Here is a 24,775-nt window from a genome sequence, read left to right on the forward strand (position 1 = left end):
GGGAAAGAGAGAGAGAGAGAGAGAGAGAGAGAGAGTGTGTTGGGTAGGTGCACCACATGCATGCAGTTCCCAAAGAGACCACAAGGGGGGGAAGCATCAGATTCCCTTGAAGTGGAGTTATTAACAGTTGTGAGCTACCATGTGGTTGCTGGGAACCCAGGTCCTCTGCAAGAGCAGCCAATGCTCTTAACCGCTGAGCCAGTTCTCCAGCCCAATGTCACCTTCTTATACACCAGGTCGATGGGGCAGCCCACATTGATGTCCACAAAGTCCACATCAATTGTGCGGTTCAGGAGTTCCGCACACTTCGTCATTGTGTCCGGGAAGGCGCCCTCTAGCTGTGAGACACATTGCAGTCAGGGACTGATCCCCTCACCTGCTGTAGCAACCACCAGGTTGGGGAGGAGACATGGTGGACTCTGAGCTTTGCTCCCTGCCTCCCTTGGGGCTAAGACTGACCTGAACCCCAAAGATGTCCTCGCTGGGGTGTCTCTTCAGGAGGGCCCACTCAGACATCTGTCCCTGTAGCAGGTTGGTGCACACGGCCATCTCCCCACATGTCACGTCGGCACCGAAACGCTTGCAGATGCGTCGGAACGGCAGGTTCCCACACTGGGGCAGATAGGACAGGACACATACAGGTGCCAGGGCTCACCAGGCAACACCCCACAGTGCCCAGGGATCCACTGGACTGGCTGCCTACCGTGGTGAGCGGAGCCAGATACAGCTTCCCGCTGATGTCCAACTAGAAGGGAAGAAAGGAAACACCCATGAAAGCAGACCCTGCAGCCGGCTTATCTGCCTACAATCTAGAACGTTCTTTCCCCAACCCCATCTGGCCTAATTCCCTTCAGCTATGGGGTTCTCCACATGCTAAATTCTCTGCTCTTAGGAGAAATGATTTTTACTGCCCACTCTCCTGGCCAGAGAGCCTCCTATTCAACCTTCAAGCCCCAACCGCAATGCCTTCCATCAGGAACCTTCCATGTTGCCCTGTCCCCCTCAACAACCCTCTGGGACCGTGTCCAGCTCTTTCTGATCCTCCAACAGTTCCAAAATGGGATCATGGACAGACTTGGTGTCCATGTTGCAAGCTGTCACCCTTGACAGGGACCTGTACCCGTTTCTTCTCCGACGGCCGCATTCGGATCACATCCTCGTCAGTCAAAGGTCCACAGGTGGGCACCGGGCTGCTGGGCGGGATACCAGCCCCATGTCCTGCGAGGTCTGGTTGGGTGTCACAGCTGTTCTGCTCTGGGGTGGCCAGGTGGCGCAGGGCCTGTTCAGCTCGCTCAAAGGGTACCTGTCGCTTCCGCAACTGCTGCTGCAGTGCTCGATCCAGGCCATTGCGCACACGCGGGAGGAGTGTGCAATGGGCCACCAGCTCTTCCTGCACCAGGTTCTGACCCTCAGGTCCCAGGTGCGTCCCTGCAAAGCGACAGGTCACACCGTAGGGACACTTGCCAAAGGTGTCAAAGAGTACACAGCGGGGTCCCAGGTCAGCCGGCTTGCTCTCCAGGTAGCGGCCCACATCATGCAGGAAGCGGCAGCGGTCACCAAACACACAGGCAGAGGCTGAATCCTGCGGGGCGCACAGGGGACATGAAGGAAGACAGGGATGATGGAGCAGCCGGAGTGGCCAGGACTCTGTTCTCCGCCCAGCAGTGTGTATCTGCACTGATGTCAACGAGCCCAGTGTGCTGCACTTCAGAGTGGCACAAAAGTGATGCAGGCGCTAGGGGACTAATTGTGGTGGGGGCACAGGCCAATGCTGCAAAAGAAAAAATACAATTAAGGGGCTGGGCTCAGTGGACAGAGTGCTTGTAGCTCAGTGTGTAGAGTACCTGTAGCTCAGTGGGTATGGTGCCTGTAGCTCAGTGGGCAGAACATCAGTCTAACAAGCATGAAGCCCCAGATCCATCCCCAGCACCACAGAAACCAAGCATGGTGGCACACATCTGTCATTCCAGCATTCCGGAGGTGGAAGCAGGAGAATCAGGAATTCAGGGTCATCCTGGGCTACATAGAGAATTGGAGGCCAGCCTGGGCTATGTGAGACTTCATCTCAAAATATGTGAAAATGTATTCACGTAAAGCCAGGCCTGGCAGTCACAGCTGTCATCTTAGTGCTTAGGAAGCTGAAGCAAGAGGGTTGAGCTTTCTGAGCCAGCCTGGGCTAACATGAGACCATGTCTCAGAAAAGAGTATCTTAATGGGTATTATATGAGCCTGGAAATGGCCAAAACTCTCTTCAATGAATAACACTTCTGCACCCAACAAGAAGTCAAAATATAAGTCCAGCCATTGTAAGTCAAGGGCCCTAGGTATATATGTCATCACACAGTGATCACCAGGATTGAGAGGGGACAGAGACCCCCCCAGATGGAAGACCCAGAAACTGGCTGCTGTCACCTGGACCAGGGATGGGCAGAGCCTGTCCTTGTCGTAGTGTGTGGGTTTCACGTGGGGCCGGCTCTTGTTCTGGCCCCGGGCCCTCTTGGGGGCGTGTGGTTGCTCAGCTGCCCCCTGGGTCTCCCCATTTTCCTCCTGTTTTTCTTCCAGGCGGATCTTCTTGGCCTCGGGCTCGGCTGGCTCACTGCCATCAGGGTCTCTTGTCCCAGTTTCCTGGCTGACCTGCTTGTTTGCAACCAGATATTCGTGGAAGCGTTCCTTGGTGGTACAGTATCTGTCAGAGAGGGAGGATAAAGAAGGTTTGCACAGGGAGCTGATCCTCCTGGGAGCTCCGCGTCGTTAAAGGGAGGTGAGGATAAATGTCCCTGCTGACAGGGAGGACAGGAGGAGACTCACTACTTGGAACGAGCCAACTCCCACCCTAGGAGAACCTCAATGCCAGAGCGAGAATTTATTTTGTGTTTGAAAGGTTTATTTTTGTCCCTAGGTCCCCACACTACTCTGAAAATTGCACTTTATTACAAGTTATCAGGTACAAATAATTACTGTCCACGTTAGGCTAGATAGGAACTACAAGTCCCAGCATGCATTGCAATGAGGGCCAAGTCGCCACGTTTGCCAGGATGCCTTTCGGCACAACAAAGTATCCATCTGTAACTAAGGCTCAAGTAGCGATACACACGCGCCATCTTTCCACCGCTTTAAGTAGGGACTACAGTCCCCAGCATCCACCCCGAGTCCCGCCTCTAGTTTCCGCCCGCTGTACACGCGTGCGGCTAGCCCTCAAGCGTGTGACAGCCACTAGCGTGCACTGTCGCCAAGAGTGAGTGAAGGGCCGATAGAAAACGGAAGCGTTGCCGAGTGTCCTCCGGCTAGTCACTGCCACACCACCCGGCATGCATCACTCGCGCCGCTCTACGGATGCCGAGAAAACCCATAAACTTTGTCCGCACCGCGCTGGCGACTCACTGCGTTTTAATGGGTGCCACTCCCCGCTCGGCCGCACTGACTCCGGAATCGCCGTTACCCCCACTATCAGCTGCGGCCTCCGCCATCGACGCCCCTCAAGCCCGCTCTGGAGTATTGGCAAGAAGGCCTTTCGGGTCGCCTGCAGCCACCAGAGCAGTACCTGAGGGAGTGCACGTGCTCAGATAGCTCCAATAACGCTAAGGTGCGCGGGTGGACGTCGTGGGGCGGGACCTCAAGGGGTGGGACCTTGCAGGAACCGGAAATAGTCAAGGGTCCTTGGGGGCTCGCAAATTGGTCACCTGTGGGTCACAATGGCCTTGTAGAAAAGTTCCGTTATTCTGGTGGGCTTTAAAGAGCGTAAACTCCGTGGAAAGCAGGGATGGAAGGTGGCAATCACCGATTTTTTTGTATTTTTCCCTCTTTTTTTTTTTTTTTTTTTTGGTCTTTTTGAGACAGGGTCTCCCTGTAGCCCCAGCTGTCCTGGAACTCACTATGTAGACCAGGCTGGCCTTGAACTCAGAGAGATCCGCCTGCCTCTGCCTCCCGATTGCTGGGATTAAAGGCGTGCGCCACTACGCTCGGCTGCTCTCTCTTTTTTTTTTTTTTTTTTTTTTTTTTTAAATCTTTTTGAGACATGGTTTCCCTGTCGTCCCAGCTGGCCTGGAACTCATAGACATCCACCTGTGTCTGCCTACCGAGTGCCGCAACTAAAGGCGTTCCCCACCACACCCGGCCCTTTTTTCTTTTTTATTACATTTACTCATTTATTTGGGGAGGGGGAACTTAAGTGTGTCATGGTGTGTATGTGGGAGTCAGAAGACAACTTTTGGGGTTCTTTCGCCATGGGGATTGAACTTGAGTGGTTGGGCTTGGCGGCAAGCGCCTTTACCTGCTGAGCCATTTTCGCTGGTCCACAATTATTATTCTAATTTTAAAAAATTAAAATATTGCCGGGCGTGGTGATGCACGCCTTTAATCCCAGCACTCGGGAGGCAGAGGCAAGCGGATCTCTGTGAGTTTAAGGCCAGCCTGGTCTACATAGTGAGTTCAGGACAGCTGGGGCTTCAGGGAGACCCTGTATCAAAAGGACAAAAATAAATAAATAAATAAAATATTTAAGGATGGCTAGGGATATAGCTCAGTGGGCTGGGCACTCTTCCTGACAAGCAGGAGGCCCTGGATTCACCCCCAGCACCACAGAAACCAGGCATGGTAGTCCACACCTTTTCCTGCCAGCACTCCGGAAGTGGGAACATGGAGGATCAGGAGTTCAGAGTCATCCTAGGCTACATAGTTTGAGACCAGCCTGGGCTACATGGAGAAAAATCAAAATCAGAATCTGGCTCAGCAGTGCAACCATGTGCATGCAATGTCCTGAAGGCCAGAAGAGGGCGTTGGATCCCCTGTAGCTAGAATTACAGAAGATTGTTAGCTGCCATATGGGTGCTGGGCATCAAACCCTGGCCCTCTGCAAGAGCAGTCAAGGCTGTTAACTGCTGAGCCATGTCTCCAGCACCTTTTTTAAAGTCCTACATCACCTTTTTCCTTGGTGAGTTTGCACCACAGCCCTCCATCAACCCTACAGAATGAGATGGGAATCGCAATGGTGAAATATGAAAACCAATTCTGGGAAGTCTGGAGGCTGGAGGGCCTTGCTCTACCTTTAGAGTGTGCCTACCATCTCTTTGAGGAGGAATTCAGTGGAGGGACACTGAGGCCCACAGAATTTGACCTCAAGAACAAGATTTCCCTCAAAGTTCTTTTAGCTGGTACCATCTAAGGCAATTTCAGCTGGCTTCCTGGAAGAGGAAGTGGCAAACCAGCAATTGATAACCATGATATTCACATTCACAACACAGTGTAGACTATTTACCATGATCTATAGTATTTATGATAATATGCACATAATGGCACTGACTGCTTACCCGGAGCTAAGCAGTTATTGAGCACTTATGTAAGTGCTCCATTCCAACCCTTGTCCTACCACTCTCAATCCTTCCACGGCTCCTTAAAGCCCAGCCCTGTATGACATCCCCCAAACACTGTTCCCTGCACCCAACCACCTTGCACTTGGGGTGACATGACTCTAGTGTCTTCTTTGGGGAGGAGTCTGTGACTCACTGGACATATATTTATTGTTCGCACTGGACCTTGGCACCCACAGAAGATGACTTCATCCACGGTGTTTAGCCTCGGGTCTCCCTGTAGCCCAGGCTGGTCTGGAACTCACTATCTAGCTCAGGCTGGCCTCCATCTCACAGAGATCCTCCTGCTTCTACCTCCTGAATGCTGGGACTAACTAAAGGTGTGGGTCACCACACCCAGCTGGCTTCTTTTTGTTTTTTTTTTTTTTTAATTTTATTTATTATTTTTATTTTATGTGTATGCATGTATTTCCTGCATGTAGGTAAGTGCATCCGTGTTGTGCAATGCCCTCAGAGGATAGAAGAGGCTGTCAGATCCTCTGGAACTGGAGTTATGGACAGTTGTTAGCTGCTATGGGGGTGCTGGGATTCGAATCCAGGTCTGCAAGAACAGCCAGTGTTCTTAACCACTGAGCCATTTCTCTAACCCCCTTTTGTTTGTTTTTTGAAACAAAGTTTCATGTCTCAGGCTGGTCTCAAATATGGTAAGTAGAACAGAATCACTTTCAACTCTTTATTTTTAAATATGTGTGTGAGTATGTACATGTGAGTGTGAGTACACAGGGAGGCCAGAAGAGGATGTAAGATCCCTGTGAGCTTTTTTTTTTTAATGTACTATAAAACCCCAAGACTGTCACATCCCTAGACTAATGTAATTTCTTACTATATGCAAAATATGTATAACTTGTATTTACAGATACCCCAGTCACCACTCATCAAAGATGCATCTTTTCCACCAGATGGAGAGTATTCCAGAGTACCACTGGTCACATCAGACATTGTGAACTGGCCAGGCCTAAGTGGCACATCTACAATGCAACCTCTACACCTAATGCTCATGGAACATAGAACAAGGGGTACAGACACTAAGGTATCTCTCAATTCTCATCAGTGAAGCTCTTTCAGGCAACAGAGGGCCAGGAACACAAATGGCCAAAAAATAGAGATTAAATCTGCAGAGTGTGAGTCCTTGGAGAGGACTTCTGTATTAAACGCCACCCACCCAGGACTCAGGGACCATCACAGAAGAGCAGGACAGAATGATTGTAAGAGCCAGGGAGGAGGTGCAGGACCATATGGAAATAGAGTCCTACAAGCTCCTGGGACTCTGCTCATATGAACCTGCAGCAATGGTGTCAGCATGCACAGGACCCATATGCAAACTCAAGCAGACAAAAACCGAGCACAGAACTGGGGAAATGGACAGCTGACCCCAATCTTAGCTGAAGAACTATTGGCAACTGATTACTGTTGGGTGAGGAAGAGCTGATCTTCCTAAAGTGAGGGATTCTAGAAGGCTGACTAGACCTCAGCAGATGAGCTTGCACTGGGCATCGTCTGGGGACACTGACTTGACACTATAGGCCTTAACACAAACGACAGAATGTATGAACTCCAGTGGGGGTTATTGAGCACTTATGTAGGAGTGTGGAGAGTGCCAATGGGTATAAAGATGATTAAGACTGATCGAGATGAGCTGGGCATCATGGCGCAAAAAGACTAAAAAAAAATTTTAATTGAATTTTTGTGTATTTCATACAGAAGTTTTTTGTTTTTTTTTTTTTAGACAGGGTCTCCTGTAGCCCCAGCTGGCCTGGAATGTACTATGTAGAAGACCAGGCTGGCCTTGAATTTACAGAGATCCGCCTGCCTCTGCCTCTCCGAGTGCTGGAATTAAAGTGTCCACCACCACACCCAGCATCAATAAAAATTTCTTTAAATATCATTTTCATTTTATGTGTATTACCTGCACGTATGTAAGTGCACCTGTGTCATGCAATGCCCAGAGAGGTCAGAAGAAGGCGACAGTCGGACGCCCTGGAACTGGGGATGATTGTTAGCGGCAGTGTGAGTGCTGGGATTCGAACCCGGGTCTTCTGCAAGCGCCAGTGCTTTTAACCTCAGAGCCTGTTCTCCAGCCTCCTCCTCTATGTCTTTTTGACACAGGGTCTCCTCTGTACCCCGGGTCAGCCCAAAACGCGTCCCGTCAACCCCGCCTCAGCTCTTCCCATGCGTCAGGCTGATGGGCTGGGCTGTCTGTCTCCTGGGCTTTCCCTCCAGTCCGCGTCCCTCCGGCCCCTCTCGGGATGGGGTTGTGGGTGGCAGCCGTCTGGCAGGTGCGGCCCCGGCTGGGTGCCAACCGCTGGCCTCCCCGGATTTGTGTGTCTGCCATCCCTTTATCTGCGTCTGCAGCTGGCTCCTTATCACCACACAAGCTAGGAGCCGGGATTAGAGCAGCCTGGGCCAAGGACGCGGGATGACAGGAGCCAGGGCGGCGGCGGCCGGAGAGCCAGAGCCCCAGGCACCTTGCTGCTCGGCTGGAGGCGTGCAGGACAGCCCGCCAGCCAGGCCCGAGGGCAAGCCGCGGCCCCGCCCCGGCCCGGCCAGCCCCGCCCCCTGCGCTGCGCCGCCCCGTCCCCAGCTCGGCCTGTGGCATTTTCCATCTGTGCAGGTGGCTGGCTTGATGGGTTCCCCACCTTGCTGGCCCCAGACCCCCGGGGACCCGGCCCTGACCTGTGACCCTGGGCTGTCAGTGGCCCCCCAGGGAGCAGCCTGGCCCTGTTTTTACCATCCAGACCTGGATCTGCCGTCCTCAGGCCTCCAGGGCCCCATCCTGGCCTCCTCTGGCCAATGTGACCCCTTCCCTGAGGCCAGAAGGGGTGTCAGTTTCAGGGTCCTATCTGAACAGAGGCCTCACTATGTCCCTCCCTCAACTCAGGGCACAGTCATTCTGGCAACCCCAAAGTTCCAGAACCCAAAGCTGAAAACTAGGCAAGATCACCCATGCAGGTCATCCTACCACTGGGGAGGTGGAGGGGAAGGAGAGTTCCAGAGCAATGCCTTGTCAGAAACACACACAGTAGGTCAACCTGGGACTGGGGCTGAGTTTACCAGCTCAGTGCTTGTAGCTCAGTGGGCAGAGTACTTGTAGCTCTGTTGGTAGAGTGCTTGTGGCTCAGTGGGTAGAGTGCTTGTGGCTCAGTTGGTAGATTGCCTACTCTGCATGAAGCCCTGACTTCCATCCTCAGTAATGATTAATGGGGTATGGTGGCCCAGGTCTGTCATCCCGGCACTGGGGAGGTAGAGGCAGGAGGATCAGGAGTTCAAGGTCATCCCAAGCCACCCTAGGCTACAGTGCGAGACCCTTTCTTAACACAAGAACTCCACTCTAGAGGGAAGCCCCAAAGACACTCCCCCATCAGATAGAAGGTACCCAGGGCTAGACCCCAAATGCATCAAGGAGCCATTTCAACAGACTGGCCAGCTGTCTTACATACACACACACTCTGTGCGATGGTACATGTACAGTTAATAGTTTTGTGGAAGTAGCCAAGAGGGACAGAAGACGGCCCTGCCAGGCCAGTCCCTGGGGTCCTCCTGGGGTGCAGCCCCAGGTTCACTGGGCCTGGACCAGCTCCTAACACTGAGATGGAAACTTCTCCCCCAGCCAAGCTGATGTCTTCGCTGGTAGCCACTGGCTTACCCACACCTCGGCCTGGGTCCCCACCTAAGAACAAAACAGGTCCCCTTGGAGACAATAGCCTCCAGGAAGGGTCCGGCCAGCTGAGGAGCAGGTGGGGCCAGGTGGGTGGACAGGTGGAATACTCTGTGACTTACTTGGGAGCCCCTTTGCTGTGTGACCTGGGGGTGCATGACCTCACTGATCCTCAGGTTTCACAAGCACATCTGTTGGTCACAGAGTAGGCTGGGTGGCAGGTTTGGGACTATGGGAACAGATAGATACTGTGAAAGAATTCATTTCCAGGCAAACACACCCAGGGAGGCCAGGCTGGCTTGGGGACTCAGGTTTCAGTCACCTGGGATCCTTGAAAGAGATTAAGGGGGTTGCACACCTTTGTGCCTCTTTGAGCCTCAGTTTCCCCCACAGTCCTACCCCTGGCATGAAAGGTTTGAATATTGATGCAGTCCATAATATAAAATACTGTAAACCATACTGCAGACTTCGAGAGCCAGGAACCCTGGACCTCCTGGACAACTGAAGGAAGTGACACCCCCAGGCCTGGTCTCCAGAGAGCTGGTGTCCCCTACCCCCACCCCAGGTCCCAGCAGGGGTAGGGTGGGGACTGGCTCATCTCCGCTGGGGGTGGAGAATTCTAGAGAGGTGTGTCCATGTGTCTATGTGCCCCAGTTCCCAGCTGGGCGTCTGTCCGTCATAGCCTGTCTGGGGGTGAGGAGGGGTGACAGTGTGGGGGTGACTCAGGATTGTTAGGACTGGTGTTTCTGGTGTGACAACGTCCGGCCCTGAGCCAGGCAACCACTTTGTGCCTCTGAGGTTGACGAGATCTTCTCTGTGGGTGTCTGTGAATTGGGGTCACAGGGTGGGTGCCGCTTCTGCATCTGTCTGCCTGCCTGGTGTCAGCTCCACCCCCTGCCCCCACCGTGGCCCCCCCATCCCAGAGGGGAAAAAGCTGGTCTTTCAAGTTGTTGTTACCAGGACAACCGGTTTACGAGCGTCCACATGGTGGGCACATGTGTCCTGCTCCCCGTGTCGGCTGCCCCACCCCCATGGACCCCAGTCACAGTGCGGCCGGGTGAGCTGAGGTGGCCACAGGGCGGCTGGTGACAGCTTCACAGAGAACTTGCTCTGGCCAGCTGTGCATGTGTGCAAATGGGGACCCAGCCCCCCACACCCACCCTGAGTGTGAGTGTGTGTATGTGAGCAAGAGCTACAGATTTTTATGCACTCGTTCTGAATTGTGTCTGTGTGGGTCTTTGCACCAGCAACGAGTGTAACACACACGGGTGTGTGTGTTCACCAGCTCATGCCACAGTAGAGCCCAAGCCTCAGGAAGTGCCTCAGCCCGACGGTGGGTAAAGCCAGCTCAGGACTGTGTGTGCCTGGAGGGTTGCAAAGGGACAGCTGTGTGTGTCTCTGTGTCTGTGTGTGAGTGTGTGCATGTGTACAAGGAAAGGCAGTGTGCCTCATGTGTGCACAGGGCCTGTGGTCTGAATGGTACTGACTTTGTGTGTGTGGCAGGCACCTGCTCACCAGGGGGGCCAGCTTTGTGTGACAGTGGGGACTGGGTGCATGAGTACTTGACTGGAACAGAGTTTATTTATTTATCTATTTATTTATAGTTTATTTTTGAGACAGGGTCTCCCCGTAGCCCCAGCTGTCCTGAAACTCACTATGTAGACCAGGCTGGCCTCAATCTTAGCAAGATCCACCTGCCTCTGCCTCCTGGTTAGGATTAAAGGTGTGCGCCACCAGGCACAGCAAGTATTTATTTTTATTCTATGTGTGTGAGTGTTTTGCCTGCATGCATGTAAGTGCACCATGTGCATGCAATGCCCAAGGCGGTCAGAAGAGGGTGTGAGATCCCCTGGAACTGGAGTTATGAATGGTTGTTAGCTGCCAGGTGGGTGCTGGGAACTGAACCCAGGTCCTGTGCAAGATCAGCCAGTGCTCTTAACCACTGGGCTGACTCTCCAGCCCTGGAATAAAGGTTCTTTTGTTTTTTGGTTTCTTGAGACAGGGTCTCCCTGTAGACCCAGCAGGCCTGTAGACCTTCGCTATGTAGACCAAGGTGGCTTTCATCTCACAGAGATCCTCCCACCTCTGCTTTCTGAGTGCTGGAATGACAGGTGTGTGATACCACACCTGTCTGGAATGGAGTTTTAAAGGATTCCTACCCTAATGCCATCTTCCCATCTCCCTGTGCCACACCCTTGTCCCCATCAGGATATTGAGACTGCCAGACTCACTGCACACGGTCCTCCACACTCCAGGCACAGTGACAGACTCACTCAGGCCCCCACAACCTCTGACGAGCTACTGAGCAGATTGCATGGGGAAACTGAGGCACAGGGCAGGAAGATGAGCTGTCCAAGGTCACTCGGAGCACAGGAAATAGGAAACTTCCAGATCTCTACTGCTGTCCTGTTCCAAGTCCCCCAAATCCACACTGTGGCCTCACCCTGCCCACATGCGTACAACGTCCACGTGGGGTGTCCCCAGCACCTGGAACGGGCACTAGAACCCAGATGGAGGCCAGGCTGATGGGAGCTGTGCACCTGCGCACTGGGAGACTGGGAGGCCGAGGGCGGACCCCAGGGCGAGGTTTCTCGGCAGAGGGGCGTGGCCGGGGCGTGGCCACACCTGTCATAGCCCCGCCTCCCCCAGTCAGCCGGGCTCCGCTAGGGGGCGGTTCGAGATTGCAGGTGGGGAGCGGTGGGGCTTGTTGATGCTCCTGATGGGACGTTTGAGCGGGAAGTCAGCAGTGAGAAGTGCCTCTTGCAGAACTCTGAAGCCAGAATGAGTGGGCAGGGTTGATGGACGGGGTCCACTGTGGACCATGGGATCCTCTTTAGTCCTGGGCTATCCTGGGGTGTCTTTAGAAAATCTCTGGGTCTCAGTTTTCCTGAAAGGGCTTCTCAGGGATGGGCGGCTTCTTTAGCTTTTCGGGGTGGACGTAGGAATGGGGAGCACTTGTGGGGGCCTTTGGTTCTCCATGGAGGGTCGTGAAGACGTGCTTGGACTCTAGACTTCAACACAGATGCCAACAGAGGATGGAGAACAGCTAGCTTTGGGGGGGGTGCGGTGCTCTAGGCGTTCCCTCTGATGGGGAGTTTTAGGGGGTGTAGGTGAGGAATTGGGGGCCTGACTTCTAGATCTGGGGAGCAAAGTTTCGGATAAAGGAGTGTCCTGGGAGTCCGGATTGCGTTCCTGCCACCTGTGCTCGTGGCACACCCCTCTGGCTGTGGGAGGGACGAGGGCGGCTCCTGAGCCCGGGAAACGCTAAACCACGCCCGGACCACGCCCCCAGGAGAAGACCACGCCCCTCAGCCCCGCCGGCAGCAGCGGCGGGAGAGCGCGCGGTGCTCGGTCCGTGCGCCCCGCGCCCTGCGATCTCCGCCTGGCTTTGCACCCAGGGCGCACCCGAACTTCTCTTCTGCACGGTCCCGGGGTGCATTTAGCCCCGGGAAGGAAGAGAGAGAGAGCAAAGGGGGGACCCCATGGCCCGGCCCGCGACCTGCACCCTTCGCAGTGGCCTCCTCCGGCACGGGGTCCCAGGGTCCCCTCGGGTCCCCGCGATCCGGATGGCGCACGCGGTGGCTGGAGCCGGGCCGGGCTCGGGGGGCAGGAGTCACCACTGACCGGGTCATCTGGAGCCCCCCAACAGGTAAGCAATGTGATGGGAACCCCAAGCCAAGCCACCCTCCAGGGTTACAGTGGAGGCCACAGACCCATGCACACTGCAGGCCACTGCAGTGGGGGGCACCGTGCCCGGCCTCCTGCACCCCATCGGTGCCTCTCCAAGGGCAGCTGTCTACCAGGGACCCCCGGAGCCCCCTTTTCCAGGTCCAAGATTCCAGAATGGTACACACCCCACTTATACACTCTGAGGGTGCTTTATCCACAGGAGGTGTTGGGGGGACACGGAGATGGTAGCAAAACTGGGGTGGTGAGCTTGCCTTTTGAGGCCCAGCTGCGCCCAGAAATAAACATCTGTCCGTTGCCTTTCAGCGGCCGGGGACACGGTGTCCTCCTGGTGAGGCCCGGCCTCTGAGCGCCTGGAGTTGTGTGTTCAGCCACAAGAGGGCGTGGAACACTTTGAGGGGGGGGTGTCCCTTAAGGGCAAAGCTCAGATTTGAAGTGGAGGGTGTCTAACCCTACTTTTTCCACTCTTGCTCCAAGCCAACCCCAGAGTTGGTTTGTGGGTGAGAAGTCAGGAAGCCCCGATTGCTGCAGAGAGTAGGTAGACACCAGGTAGGTCATAGATTGGGGGTGCGGGCTGTTTGGCCCATTTGGGCTCAGCAGTCTGAGCTGGGAGCCTGGGGGTCTGTGCTGGAAACTGAACCCCTGACATTCCTTCCTTCATGCCTGCTCCTGACCTCACATCCGCTGGTATTGACAATCTTTGACGCTCTTTGTATCTCTAAGTGCCCGGGGCTGAGGAAGCCCCGTTGGGGCGTGACCAGCCCTGGAGGATGTCAATGGCAGGCAGATTCCAGCCCTACCAGCTTCTCTGCACCCCAGCCCCTTGCCCGGGGGGCTCAGGGGACAACTTTCCTTTTCATCCTGGGACTTCTGAGGGTCCTGGTTCCCAAGCCGGTGCCAAAACCCTAGGCAAATCACCAGCAGCCAGCTGTCAGAAAACAAACAGAGTCAGAAAACAAACATCCCCTCTTCTGCAGAGGAGGGGGCACAGGGTTCCCAAATGCTACCTGTAGGATTTGTCCCTCTCCTGGTAAGAGAGTCTTTCTGAGAGGTTGGCAGAGGGAAAATGAAGAAAAGGATGTATCATTAGAGGTAGAGGCTGTGCTGAAGAGGAGGAAGTTCCTAAAGTGGAATTGGACTGTCTTTGCTGATGGAGTCCCTGATCCCCGCCCCCAAGGTCAAGGGTCGCGGCCTCAAAGGACACTCTAGGGGGCAAATACAATCCCCCCCCCATCTACTTGTGAGCAACTATTGAGTGCCAGGCAGAACTAGCCAGCGGTAACAGGCCAGGCAAGTGGGAAAAGACGGTCCCTACTGGTGCAGTGGGTGCCCTGGCTAGGAGGGAAGACAGAGTAAGGGGAGTGCACATGAACAGAAGAGCCACCTGGCAGTAAATGTTCTAGAAGGTTCTATGAGGAGACCAAAAGGGACCAGAGTGCCCCCTTGTCTAAGCTAAATGGACTGGGAACAGGGAGTGGTGACATAACCTGTCATCTGGGCTACTCAGAGGCTGAGGTGGGAGGATCCTGGGTCCCAGGCCAGCCTGGGCTACATAGTGAGACCCTATCTCAAAAACGAAAAAAGAGATAAATAAGCAGGAAAACAAAGCAGGCTTGAGTGTGTCCTCAGAGAAATCAGGCAGACCCCCCCCCAGCTCCTAGCAGGACTTCTCTTTCCTATCTGGGGAAACTGAGGCTCAGAGAGTGAGCAGCTTTCAGGGCTTAGCAATATCATCCATCCGGGATGGGAGACCAAATTTCAATGTAGGGTGGGGGTGAGGAAACGGTAGGCAGGGTCCCCCCAGTTCCAGCCCCATTGGGGGGGGGCTGCGCCTGCCTCAGTTTCCCTTCATGCCAGATGGTCAGTGTCTCCGGACAGCCGATGCTGGGTGCTTCCCCCCTTGCTGGCTGCCCAGCGTCCTCTGGGCCCCTGGCCAGCAGCTCAGTACCAGCTCTCATTAAGCTTCAAGCCATTATCCAGGGGGCCCCTCCGGCCTGCCACACACATCGTGCACAAGGTGGGAATTTTACGAGCTGGCAGGTGGGGCCGGGTGGGGAGCTTCAAGAAAGGCTGGCTCCAGGTGCCCCAGCTGAGGGGTCCCTCAGGGCTCTGGGGTCATGTCACCACTTCCCTCTTTTATTTCTTAGTTTTGCTTTTTTGAGGCAGGGTCTCCCTGTAGCCTCAGCTGGCGTGGAACTCGCTATGTAGACCAGGCTGGCCTCGGACTCACAGAGATGCTGCCTAAGTGCTGGGATTAAAGGTGTGCACCACCAACCATATCCTGCTAAATTGAGTCTTTTTTTTTTTTTTTTTGGTCTTTTTGAGACAGGGTCTCCCTGTAGTCCCAGCTGACCTGAACTTACTATGTAGACCAGGCTGGCCTTGAACTCACAACGATCCACCTGCCTCTGCTTCCCGAGTGCTGGGATTAAAGGCGTGCGCCACCACACCTGGCGTAAATTGAGTCTTTTTAATAACACTAAATCTCTTGCCTCCAGCCCAAGACATGTTCCATGTTATACCAAGGTGCTCATTAAGTGTTTGTGGACTGAATATGCTGGAAGCCTGATCCAGGCTGGACGCTGCTTCCAATTTGCTGTATGTCTTAGGGAGAAACACTGCACCTCTCTGGGCCTGCCTTGCCGCTCATATTTTTTCCAGACCTGTTGCAGGGGTCCCCAGCTGAGGTTGCAGAGTCACTGAAAGTTCTCACCTGAGTTTAAATCCATCCCATTGCTGTGTGACATTGAGCAATCACTTAACCTCTCTGTGCCTGTTTCTCTGGGTTCAGTTCCTAGTATTCACATGGCAGCTAACAACCATTCCTAACTCCAGTTATAGGGCATCCTATGCCCTCTTCTGGCCTCCGCAGGCATTGCATGACATGGGCGCATTTACATACATGCAGGGGATACACTCACACATAAAGTGAAAATAAATAAGAATAGCACTCACACACCAGTCTAGTGAGTTAATTCCCTCCTCTGGTTCACCATTTACTCCACCTATCAGGTGCAGACAAAATGGCCCATCTTAGTGAAGAGAACCAAGGTTGCTGGTGACAAACTGGGGTGCCAGACCTTCTGAGTCTCGGGGCACCCCCTGCTGACCAGCCTGTGTCTGCCTGTGCCTCCCCTGTCTACCCCCGAGCCGCCCCTTAGCCACCCAGCCCTGCAGACACTGTGTGGGAGCCAGCTGTGCTCTGCAGATGTGGGTTTGCCCCCAGATGTGCGTCGCTGGCTGCCCCAGACTCGTGTCCCATCAATGGTTGGGGCTGGGCCCAGGGGCCCTCAGAGGGAGGTGAGGAAATGTGTTCTTCCTCAGAACCACACAGGAGAGAGAGAGAGAGAGAGAGAGAGAGAGAGAGAGAGAGAGAGGAGAGAGAGAGAGAGAGAGAGAGAGAGAGAGAGAGAGAGAGAGAGAGAGACAGACCCAGGCCAATCCCACCCTCCAGGAGGCCTCTGAACCACAAAGAACCCCATGCACCAGTGGGGAAATTAGACCAGTGTACGGGAGCTTTTCTAGTCAGGGATTGTCAGTGCTAGTGGAGAAACTGAGTCACTGAGGGAACATGACTGAGGCAGAGGATGCACCCCGAGGGCAGGAGCTTGGGGTCTAGCCTTCCCTGAAGGAACAGGAGGACTCAGCCCATGTGGTCCCTCCAGAGAAGATAGAGATGGATGCAGTTACCATGGCAACAGGACTGAGCACCTGTGAAGAACTCAACTGTAGAAGCTAGGGCTTTGAAGGATGAAGAGGAGTTTGCTTGCTGGAGTGGGCCCTAATTCCAAACAGGGTACCAGTGAGGTTCTGTCTGCAGTGAGCAGGCTCCATTCTGCCTCAGGGCATTTGCGCAGCTGTGTCCTCTGCCCTGGGGCCTTTGCACAGCTGTGTCCTCTGCCCTGGGGCCTTTGCATAGCTGTGTCCTCTGCACTGGAGCCTTCCCACCACCTGAGGCCTCATCCTGTGGTTGTCCCCTCCCCTGGGCCTGCAGGATCTTATATTGGGTCATCCTCTTCATATTCAAGGGGTATTGTTGAAACCCCTTGCAGATGGGCAGACTGAGGCTTGGAGGAGGAGCTAGTCCCCACTTTACCCAGCTGCAGGTACAGCTCAGAGCCAGGTTCTCATGGTGTTGAGGGTGTGTGGTGTGCAATTGGATGTGAGCCCCTGAACGTACCCAGCCTGCAGGACCCAGGCACACATGTGGTGCACATATGGCCCCTCTCCAGGGCCCTCTGCCACACCTGCGCCACCCCATCCAGGTCCCTTCTGTGCCAAGGACAAACCAGTCGGGTGACCCCAGACAGAAAGGCCATTGTTAACCTGTTTATCAGCCACCTGCTGCCCCCCGAGCTCAGCTTGGGGGGTCTGAGGCCCAAGGACACCAGGCACAGCTGGGGCCCCTGCTCAGCCCTACCTCTTGCTCAGAGCCTGAGGCTTCTTGTAGCCCAGTGAAGGGTACTGAGGCATGTGACTTAGGGGTGAGGACCAGGACACCGCTACTCAAATGCAAACTCTTAGGCAAGTCACCTAATGGCTGTGGGGTGCAGATTCCCAAGCATAAATGGAAAAATGGCCAGATATGAGCCACCACCCCAGTTCACGTGCCAGGCAAGTGCTTGGCCCACTGAACCCCAGCCTGATTCTTACGAGTGAGAAATGGCTTGATATATGTTAACTTTTTAAAAAATGTATATGAGTGTATTGCCTGTGTGTATGTAAGTGCACCACATCATGCAATGCTCACAGGGGCCAGAAGAGGATGCTGGATCCCCTGGAACTGGAGTTACAGACAGTTGTTAGTTGTGCCATTTGGGTTTTAGGATTCAAACCTGGGTCCTCTGCAAGAGCAGACAGTGCTCTTAACCACTGAGCCACCTCGATGCTTCTCCAACAGGCCAGGCTCAGTCTTTCCTGGGCCTTTGCACAGCCCTGTCCTCTACCCCAGGGCCTTTGCACAGCTGTGTCCTCTCTGCCCCAGGACCTTCGCACATCTGAACAATATGCAGCACATGCCCATTCAAATGGAGACCAGAGGACAAGACTGGTGTCAGCCCTCCTTGGAAGGACTGACTGAGCCATCTCTTTTGCCCCGTTTATTCTTTTTTACGCTTCTCTGCAAATTGTCTTGGTCCCCACTGTGCCTTCAGGGCCTGGCGCCTCACAAAAGCTCAGTATATGTCAGATGAGTGAACAGATGTACGCATGGATTTATTGGGAGAATGGAAAAGAGGAGACACTTGAAACCTTCGTATACATTTGGTGCTCAGCAAACAGGGTGGGCTTCTCATGTGGGGCTGGTGGTCTCTTAAAGCCACAGATGGAAATTCTTGGTCTTTGGGTTTGGGGTCTAAGTTGCCCAATGTCCAGCATCCTCTTGTACATTTTTTTCTTCATGCTTCAAACATCTGTTGTATACACCAGGTACAGTGGCACACACCTGTCATCCCAGCACTCGGGAGGTGGAGTCAGGAGGATCAGGAGTTCAGGGCCAGCCTGACCTACATGAGGCCCTGTCTTCAAAAACACGGTAGCCATACCAAATACTGTTGACTGTGCTGAGCCAATTTTGTACCTGTTTCCCCAGCTGTAAACCATACACTGATGGGCCTTGTATTCAGCTGCTGCTTAAACAATGTTGCCTGCTCCATGTGGATCTAGGCCTGTGCCTCCAGTGGGGGGCAGCTTGCCATGTGACTAGAGGAGTGGAGCTGTGCAACTGATGCAAATGAGCTGCAAAAACAGGCAGGTGGGGGAAGGCTGGGGGGGTTCACACTAGGGTGCTGGGCTGGTGACACTGGGCAACTGGGCTGGAGGACCTCAGGGAACATTCTAGGGCAGTATGAGGTATCGGGGTGTGCACGTGGGTTATTAGGCACCTACTGTATGCAGTGAGAACAGAGTCATGGTGTCTGATGGAGGGGTAGGCACTGCAGGACTGGAGTGGGGAACCCAGGACAGGCAATCTGGGAGGGCTCCCTAGAGGGGCTCCCAGGGGATTTCACGTTGGAGCCTGCTTAAGGGCATTGCCCACGCCTCTGTGGGGGAAACTGAGGCTCAGAAGTTAACAGGAAGTTATCAAAGACAGCGACACCAGGTACCCCGAAGCCCAAGGGTCTGACCCACCCTGGTTCCACAGCACCACCTGCTGGCAGTTGCCTCCTTCAGTCACTCCAGCTCATCCCAGCCCAGTCCTGCATCTGTTGCTAGATACCGGCTCCATCCAGCCTCAGGCCCTTTACACTGGCTGTGGCCCCAGTTAAAATACCTTTTCCCCAAGCCTGGCCTACTCCTACCACCGATCAAGTCTGGACTCCACTGTCACTTCCTTAGAAAAACCCTCTGGGACCCCGGAAGCGGGGTGCGGCTCCCCAGTCGCTCCCCAGCCTGGCACAGCGCCTTCCCCCCACCCCGCCTCTTGGCAGCCTCTCCCACCACCATGTTCCGTTCCTTAATGAATATGTGTGTGCCAGCCATCACTAACGATGTGGTGTTCAAAGGTAGAGGCTCCCCATGCCACGTGCAGCACCCAGCCAGGCGCAACCCTCCATCACCCGGTCTTGTCCCTGCAGGCTGAACACCCAGTGCCTGTAGGCCCAGGATGCAGCGCTGGAAGGCGGCGGCCGTCATCTCTTTGCTCTGCAGCTCGGTACTGTCCTTCTGGATGTGTCGGGAGGGTCTGCTGCTCCGCCACCGCCTGGGACCTGCGCTCACACCGCTGCGCCGCCCTCCGCGCACCCTGGACGCCCGCATCGCCCGCCTGGCCCAGTGTGAGCGACTGGGGGAGGCACAATCCAGAAGGGCGCCCGGGGGGAGGTGACTGCAGGGCTCCGTACTGGGGGCGGCTAGGGCATCGGTTCACCCCTCTGTGGGGGAAAACTGAGGTTCAGAGGTGGCTGGGGAGTTATCTAGGATCTGAGTGAGAGGGGAGAGAGAGAGAGACAGACAGAGAGAGAGAGAGAGAGAGAGAGAGAGAGAAATGAGAGAGAGGGGAGAGAGAGAGAGAGAGAGAGAGAGAGAGAGAGAGAGAGAGAGAGAGAGAGAGAGAGAGAGAGAGAGAGAGGTGGCGGCTTAATCCCAGCACTCGGGTGGCAGAGGCAGGCAGATTTCTGGGAGATGGGGGCCAGCCTGGGCTCCATAGTGAGACTCCCATCTTTAAATAAATACTTAAATTAAAAAAATGAACCCAAGTGTGGTGGTGCACACAGAGGCAGGCAGATCTCTGTGAGATAGAGGCCAGCCTGAGCTACATAGCAAGTTCTAGGCCAGCTGGGGGCTACAGGGAGACCCCATCTCAAAAAGACCAAAAGGAAAATAATAATAATAAATTTAAAAACTTTTAAAGATGAAGGTCCAAAGAACTGGAGACAGGGCAGAGTCATGGGCGACATGTGGACCGTGCATGTGCCTGGCAGCTGGCTGTGGGCACGTCCTCCTCCTCCTTTCTCATGCATGCAATGGACAAGGGTAGCCTCAGGGTGCTCCGCTCAGCTCCCCTGTGCTGGGCTCTGAGCTCTGAATGGAGCCCTGGTCTCCCCAAAGCCAGCCAGTGCCCCAGGGCCTGTGAGGGGGTGCAAAGCAGCCTTGTGGGATGTCGGGGTCCTGGACCAAGGCCAGGTGGCCACCCACGCCCTCATTTTCCCAGCTGTCCCTACTAAGGGGAGGACACCCAGTTTTCAGCCTGACCCAAGACAAAAGATTGGGAGGGAGGTCTGTGATCCGTCCAGGGGCTCAGATTGAGGCTTCTGGGAGTGGGGGTTGGGGGCAAAGAAACAGCCAGGATAACCCCAGCCCCAGCTGGCTTGTAACTCCCAGTGTAGCCTAGGTTGGCCTTAAACTCACAGAAACCCACCTGCCTCTGCCTTGGAAGTGCCAGGATTAAAGGCAAGTGCCATCATGCACAGCCAGTTTGTTTTTTCAGTTTTGGTTTGTTAAGACAAGGTCTCATGTAGCTCAGATTGACCTGAAACTTACTATGCAGCTGAGAATGACCCTGACCTCCTGATCCTCATGCCTCTGGCTCCCTAGTGCTGGGGTGACAAGCATCACCACCCCAACACCACACCCAGCTTGTCTGTAGTCTTTCTTTTTGTTGCATTTTGGCATAGGGTCTTGCTCTGTAGCCCAGGTTGGACCCAAGCTCGTGGGACTCCTGCCTTGGTATCTCAACTGGTGGCAAGATAGGTGTGCGCCATTCCACCTGACATTTTTGAGGTCTTTTTACAAGTTGCTATTTTTTTATTTATTTTATTTATGTGTATGAGTGTTTCCCGGCATATGTATGTGTGTGTGTGTGTGTGTGTGTGTGTGTGTGTGTGTGTGCGCACCTGTGTGCAATGCCCAAAGAGACCAGAAGAGGGCGGTGGAACCCCCTGGAACTGCAGTCAGAGACGGTTGTTAGTGCCACGTGGGTGCAGGGATTCGAACCTGGGTCCTCTGCGAGAGGCTGGTGCTTCGACCCACAGAGCATCTCTCCAGGCCCAGGGCATTTTCAGATGAACTCACACGTAGTACTCCAGGTTGCTCTTGCCCTTGTCTGGGCCACAACTGGACTCTGCCGAGGCGCATGCGCAGTATGGCTGCCTCAACTCCGCCTCCTTCTCTCCCGACAGACCGAGCGTTGCTGCAGGGCGCCCCGGACGCAGTGGACCTTCGAGAACTTTCTCCCTGGGCCGGCCGAGCCCCGGGGACCCGCCGTCGAGCTGGTGGTCCTCGCCGTCGCCGTGCGCGTGCGCGGTCTGGCGCGCATGCGTGCGGGCTGCGCGAGCTCGAGGTGCGCGTCAGCGAGCTGGGCCTGGGCTACACGTCGGACGAGACGGTGCTGTTCCGCTACTGCGCAGGCGCGTGCGAGGCGGCCGCGCGCGTCTACGACCTCGGCCTACGGGGCCTGCGCCAACGGCGGCGCGTGCGCAGAGAGCGGGTGCGCGCGCAGCCCTGCTGCCGCCCGACGGCCTATGAGGACGAGGTCTCTTTCCTGGACGTGCACAGCCGGTACCACACGGTACGCGAGCTATCGGCGCGCGAGTGCGCATGCGTGTGACCCTACCTCACCGCCCGCGACCCCACTGCGCCTGCACAAGACCATGGCCGTCGAGGCCGCGGGAACTCTCTGGAGAACTGTGTTCGTATAAAATGTGGGAACTCCAGCCCTCCTACTCATTGGAGCCCTGGGACGTCGAGTGGGTCATGAGGCGGATCTGCAGAGAAAGGGGGAGCTGCCTGGTGGCCTCGGGGAAAGGGAAAGTAGAGTGGGAAGAAGGAAAGAGCGGGCAGGGAAATGGCTGTCTGGGTAAAGGTGAGTTGATCTCCAAGCTGGGCGTCGCAATAGCTGCCTTTAATCCCAGCACTCAGGAGGCAGAGGCATCTCATCAGGACAGCCTGGGCTACATCGGGAGCTCCAGGCCAGCTGGGGCTACAGAGAGACCCTGTCTCCATACACAAAACTAAAACAAGCTGGAGAGCTGACTGGGGCATAAGAGCACTGGCAGCTCATGTAGGGGACCCAGTTTGGGTTCCCAGCACCCACAGGGTAGGTGACAACCAGCTGTAACGCCAGTTCCAGGGAATCGGCTGCCCTCGTCTGGTCTCCATGGGCACTGCACATGTGTGGTACACTTACATACATGCAGGCAAACATACACATTGGGCACGGTGGTGCAGGCTTGCAACCTGAGAGAGGCATCTTTTGACGGCTGGTCCAGCCAAATCAGAGCCTCCAGGTGCAGTGAGAGACTCCAGGAAAAGAGGTGGCGAGGGACTGAGGAAGGCACCGTCCACCAGCTGGCCTCGAGGCGCTCAGCTGCGTGGCAGGGACACCCCAACACTTCATAAGCCACTTAAACGAAGCAGGGGGAGAAAAGAGAAGCTGATCGTGGTGAGCACACTTGTCAACCCAGCACTTGGGAGGTGGAGGCAGAAGAATCGGGTTCAAGGCAAGCCTGTGCTACATAGCAAGCCCTAGGATAGCCTGGACTACAGGAGACCCTGTCAGAAAACAAAAGATGAAAACATGGTGCTTTGGGGGCATGAAAGTGGGGTTAATGACATCAGCGCCTGACCTTGTGAACTCCCTGCCCAGGCTGTCCCCATCCTCATCAGCCTAAACATGTCCTTTGTTGGGGGACAGAGGGAACGCAGGGTTGGTGCAATCAGGTAGGACCAGTAAGCCAATGAAGAGACTGCAGTTTGGGTGGACCCCAGCCTCCCACTTTGGTCTGTCCCCTTGAGGGTGAACTCACAGCCACTATCTCGTTCTACCAGCTAAAAATACTTTGTCACTATCCACCTCCCTGATGGGACAGGTCTGGGGCAGGTGCCAGCCCTGTGTAACCTCAAGCTGGCGCCTGCTGGGGCAGAGCTGGGTCCCCAAGGACCTGGGTCTCAGCTCCATTAAAAACCTTAGCTGCAGCTGGAAGGGGAGTCTGCGGGGCTGTGAACACTTGGCCTCACTTCAGTGTCACCTTGGGGGGTGGCAGAGTCCCAGGGTCTGGAGAAGGGTTCACGGGTGCCAGACCCTGAGGATGGGTGGGGAAGGGTGCTTGGTGTCACCTTGGTGTGACCGTGACCCTTTCGTATTGAGATCATCAAGTTGGGGGTTGGGGGTGCGACTGTCATTTGTCCAACTTTCTCAAAGGTGAGAATTCCCTTCCCCAGCCAGAGAGGAGCACATGCCTTCCCTGCACCCCAGGGTGGCGTCTCCCCGGGGCACCGTCGTCTCTGACCTCCAGGTAGTCCTGGGGTTGGCTTGATGAGGGCAACAGGACCCCAGCCCCTGGGTGAACTTCCTGGAATGAGGTTTCAGGGCCACTCCCCTTCTTGTAGGCAGATCTGGAGGGAAATCAGTTTCCCCCTCACTTTGAGCTCAATCAACCAGTTCCTGGCAAAGCAACCAGAATCCCCAAAGGCTGGGAAAACCTCTTAGTGATGGCGCCCGGCCTCAGTTTCCCCACTGTGGTCAGGCCCAGGGACTTTCCCTCTCAGAGCTGGGCCTGGCAGTCGGGGCTATGGTTCCTAAAGTTCCCCTGCCGAATGGGTATTTGCCTGGGTGCTTGGGGAGGCAGGCACCCACCCAGGCCTCCCGCGGGACCTTGGCGTCCTGTCTCTCCCACCCACTTCCCACATCCCAACTGCAGGGCCTGGGTGGAACCCACCAGGCAACTGGAAAGTAAAGAGTTGCACTCAGAGCCTACAGGGCTGGGTAGATCGACAGCTACAAAACCCAGGTTCACGTACCACACACGATTACCCACACAGACTGAGCACTTTGGTTCTGAGCAGCTCCTGGCTCAGACTTTTTGTTTTGTTAGTCTGACAGGGTCTCATGTAGTCCAGGCTGGCCTGGAACACACTTTGTAGTGCAGGATGGCCTTCAACTCCTAATCCTCCTGAGTGCTGGGATGACAGACATGTGCCACCACAATTGAACTAACTCTGCTAATAGTTTTTTTTAAATTTATTACTGTGTATATGTGCGTGCTCACAGTATGGTACACATGTGGAGGTCAGAGGACCACTTGTAGGAGTCGGTTCTCTCCTTCCACCAAGTGGGTCCCAGAGATCAAACTCAGGTCTCCCAGTTTGGCTACAAGCCCCTTTACCTTCTGAGCCCTCTCATCAGCCCCCATTAATATTTCTGTGTGTGTGTGTGTGTGTATGTGTGTGTGTGTGCAGTTGAGTATAGAGGCCAGAGATCAACAGTGTGTGTGTGTTTTTTTAATCACTTCCTACCTGAGTTGAGACACAGTCTTCCTGTAGCCCTGGCTACACTGTGTAGCCCAGGCTGGCCACAATCTCTCAGAGATCTACCTGCCTCTGCCTCCCAAGTGCTGGGAGTAAAGGCCTATGCCACCACCCCTGTCCCACCTTATTTTTTGAGAGTCTGTTAGTGAACCTGGAGCTCACTGATTTGCCTACACTGACCAGCTGTTAGGCCCAGGACACACACACACACACACACACACACAGTGCTCATCTCCCCAGGCCTTGGATTATGACTCAGCACCATGCATGGCATTTGATGTGGGAGCACAGGATTCGAACTCAAGTCCTTGTTTGCCATGGATTT

The 24,775-nt window shown here is 54.8% G+C and overlaps 2 protein-coding genes across 2 annotated transcripts in view; one reads left to right on the forward strand and one right to left on the reverse strand.

Annotated features, from left to right (window-relative positions):
• Dus3l (dihydrouridine synthase 3 like) overlaps positions 1 to 3,583 on the reverse strand; it is a 5,357-nt gene extending 1,774 nt beyond the window's left edge. Inside the window, exons 1-6 of the mRNA XM_008836920.3 lie at positions 3,382 to 3,583; positions 2,413 to 2,686; positions 1,121 to 1,582; positions 704 to 745; positions 460 to 612; positions 222 to 338 (exon numbers count right to left, since the gene is read on the reverse strand). Of these exons, the coding sequence (XP_008835142.1) occupies positions 222 to 338; positions 460 to 612; positions 704 to 745; positions 1,121 to 1,582; positions 2,413 to 2,686; positions 3,382 to 3,467 (1,134 nt within the window). The 5' untranslated portion in view covers positions 3,468 to 3,583. The remainder of the gene's footprint in view (positions 1 to 221; positions 339 to 459; positions 613 to 703; positions 746 to 1,120; positions 1,583 to 2,412; positions 2,687 to 3,381) is intronic.
• An 8,774-nt stretch (positions 3,584 to 12,357) lies between these two features.
• Nrtn (neurturin) lies at positions 12,358 to 22,065 on the forward strand. The gene is made up of 3 exons (XM_008836922.3): positions 12,358 to 12,670; positions 19,284 to 19,481; positions 21,324 to 22,065. Exons 2-3 carry the CDS (start codon positions 19,313 to 19,315, stop codon positions 21,749 to 21,751), a joined length of 597 nt encoding a protein of 198 aa, XP_008835144.1. The 5' UTR covers positions 12,358 to 12,670; positions 19,284 to 19,312; the 3' UTR covers positions 21,752 to 22,065.
• Positions 22,066 to 24,775: the final 2,710 nt, after the last annotated feature.

This window comes from Nannospalax galili, unplaced genomic scaffold, assembly GCF_000622305.1.
Source record: "Nannospalax galili isolate Female #2095 unplaced genomic scaffold, S.galili_v1.0 scaffold77, whole genome shotgun sequence".
NCBI classification, from domain to species: Eukaryota; Metazoa; Chordata; class Mammalia; order Rodentia; family Spalacidae; genus Nannospalax; species Nannospalax galili.

What these genes read in the sequence shown, in the direction of transcription:
- Nrtn (XM_008836922.3), top strand. Translation starts at nt 19,313, where the DNA reads ATGCAGCGCTGGAAGGCGGCGGCCGTCATCTCTTTGCTCTGCAGCTCG. An exon ending in CATCGCCCGCCTGGCCCAGT is followed by an intron (nt 19,482 to 21,323) that starts GTGAGCGACTGG and finishes CTCTCCCGACAG; the next exon opens with ACCGAGCGTTGCTGCAGGGC.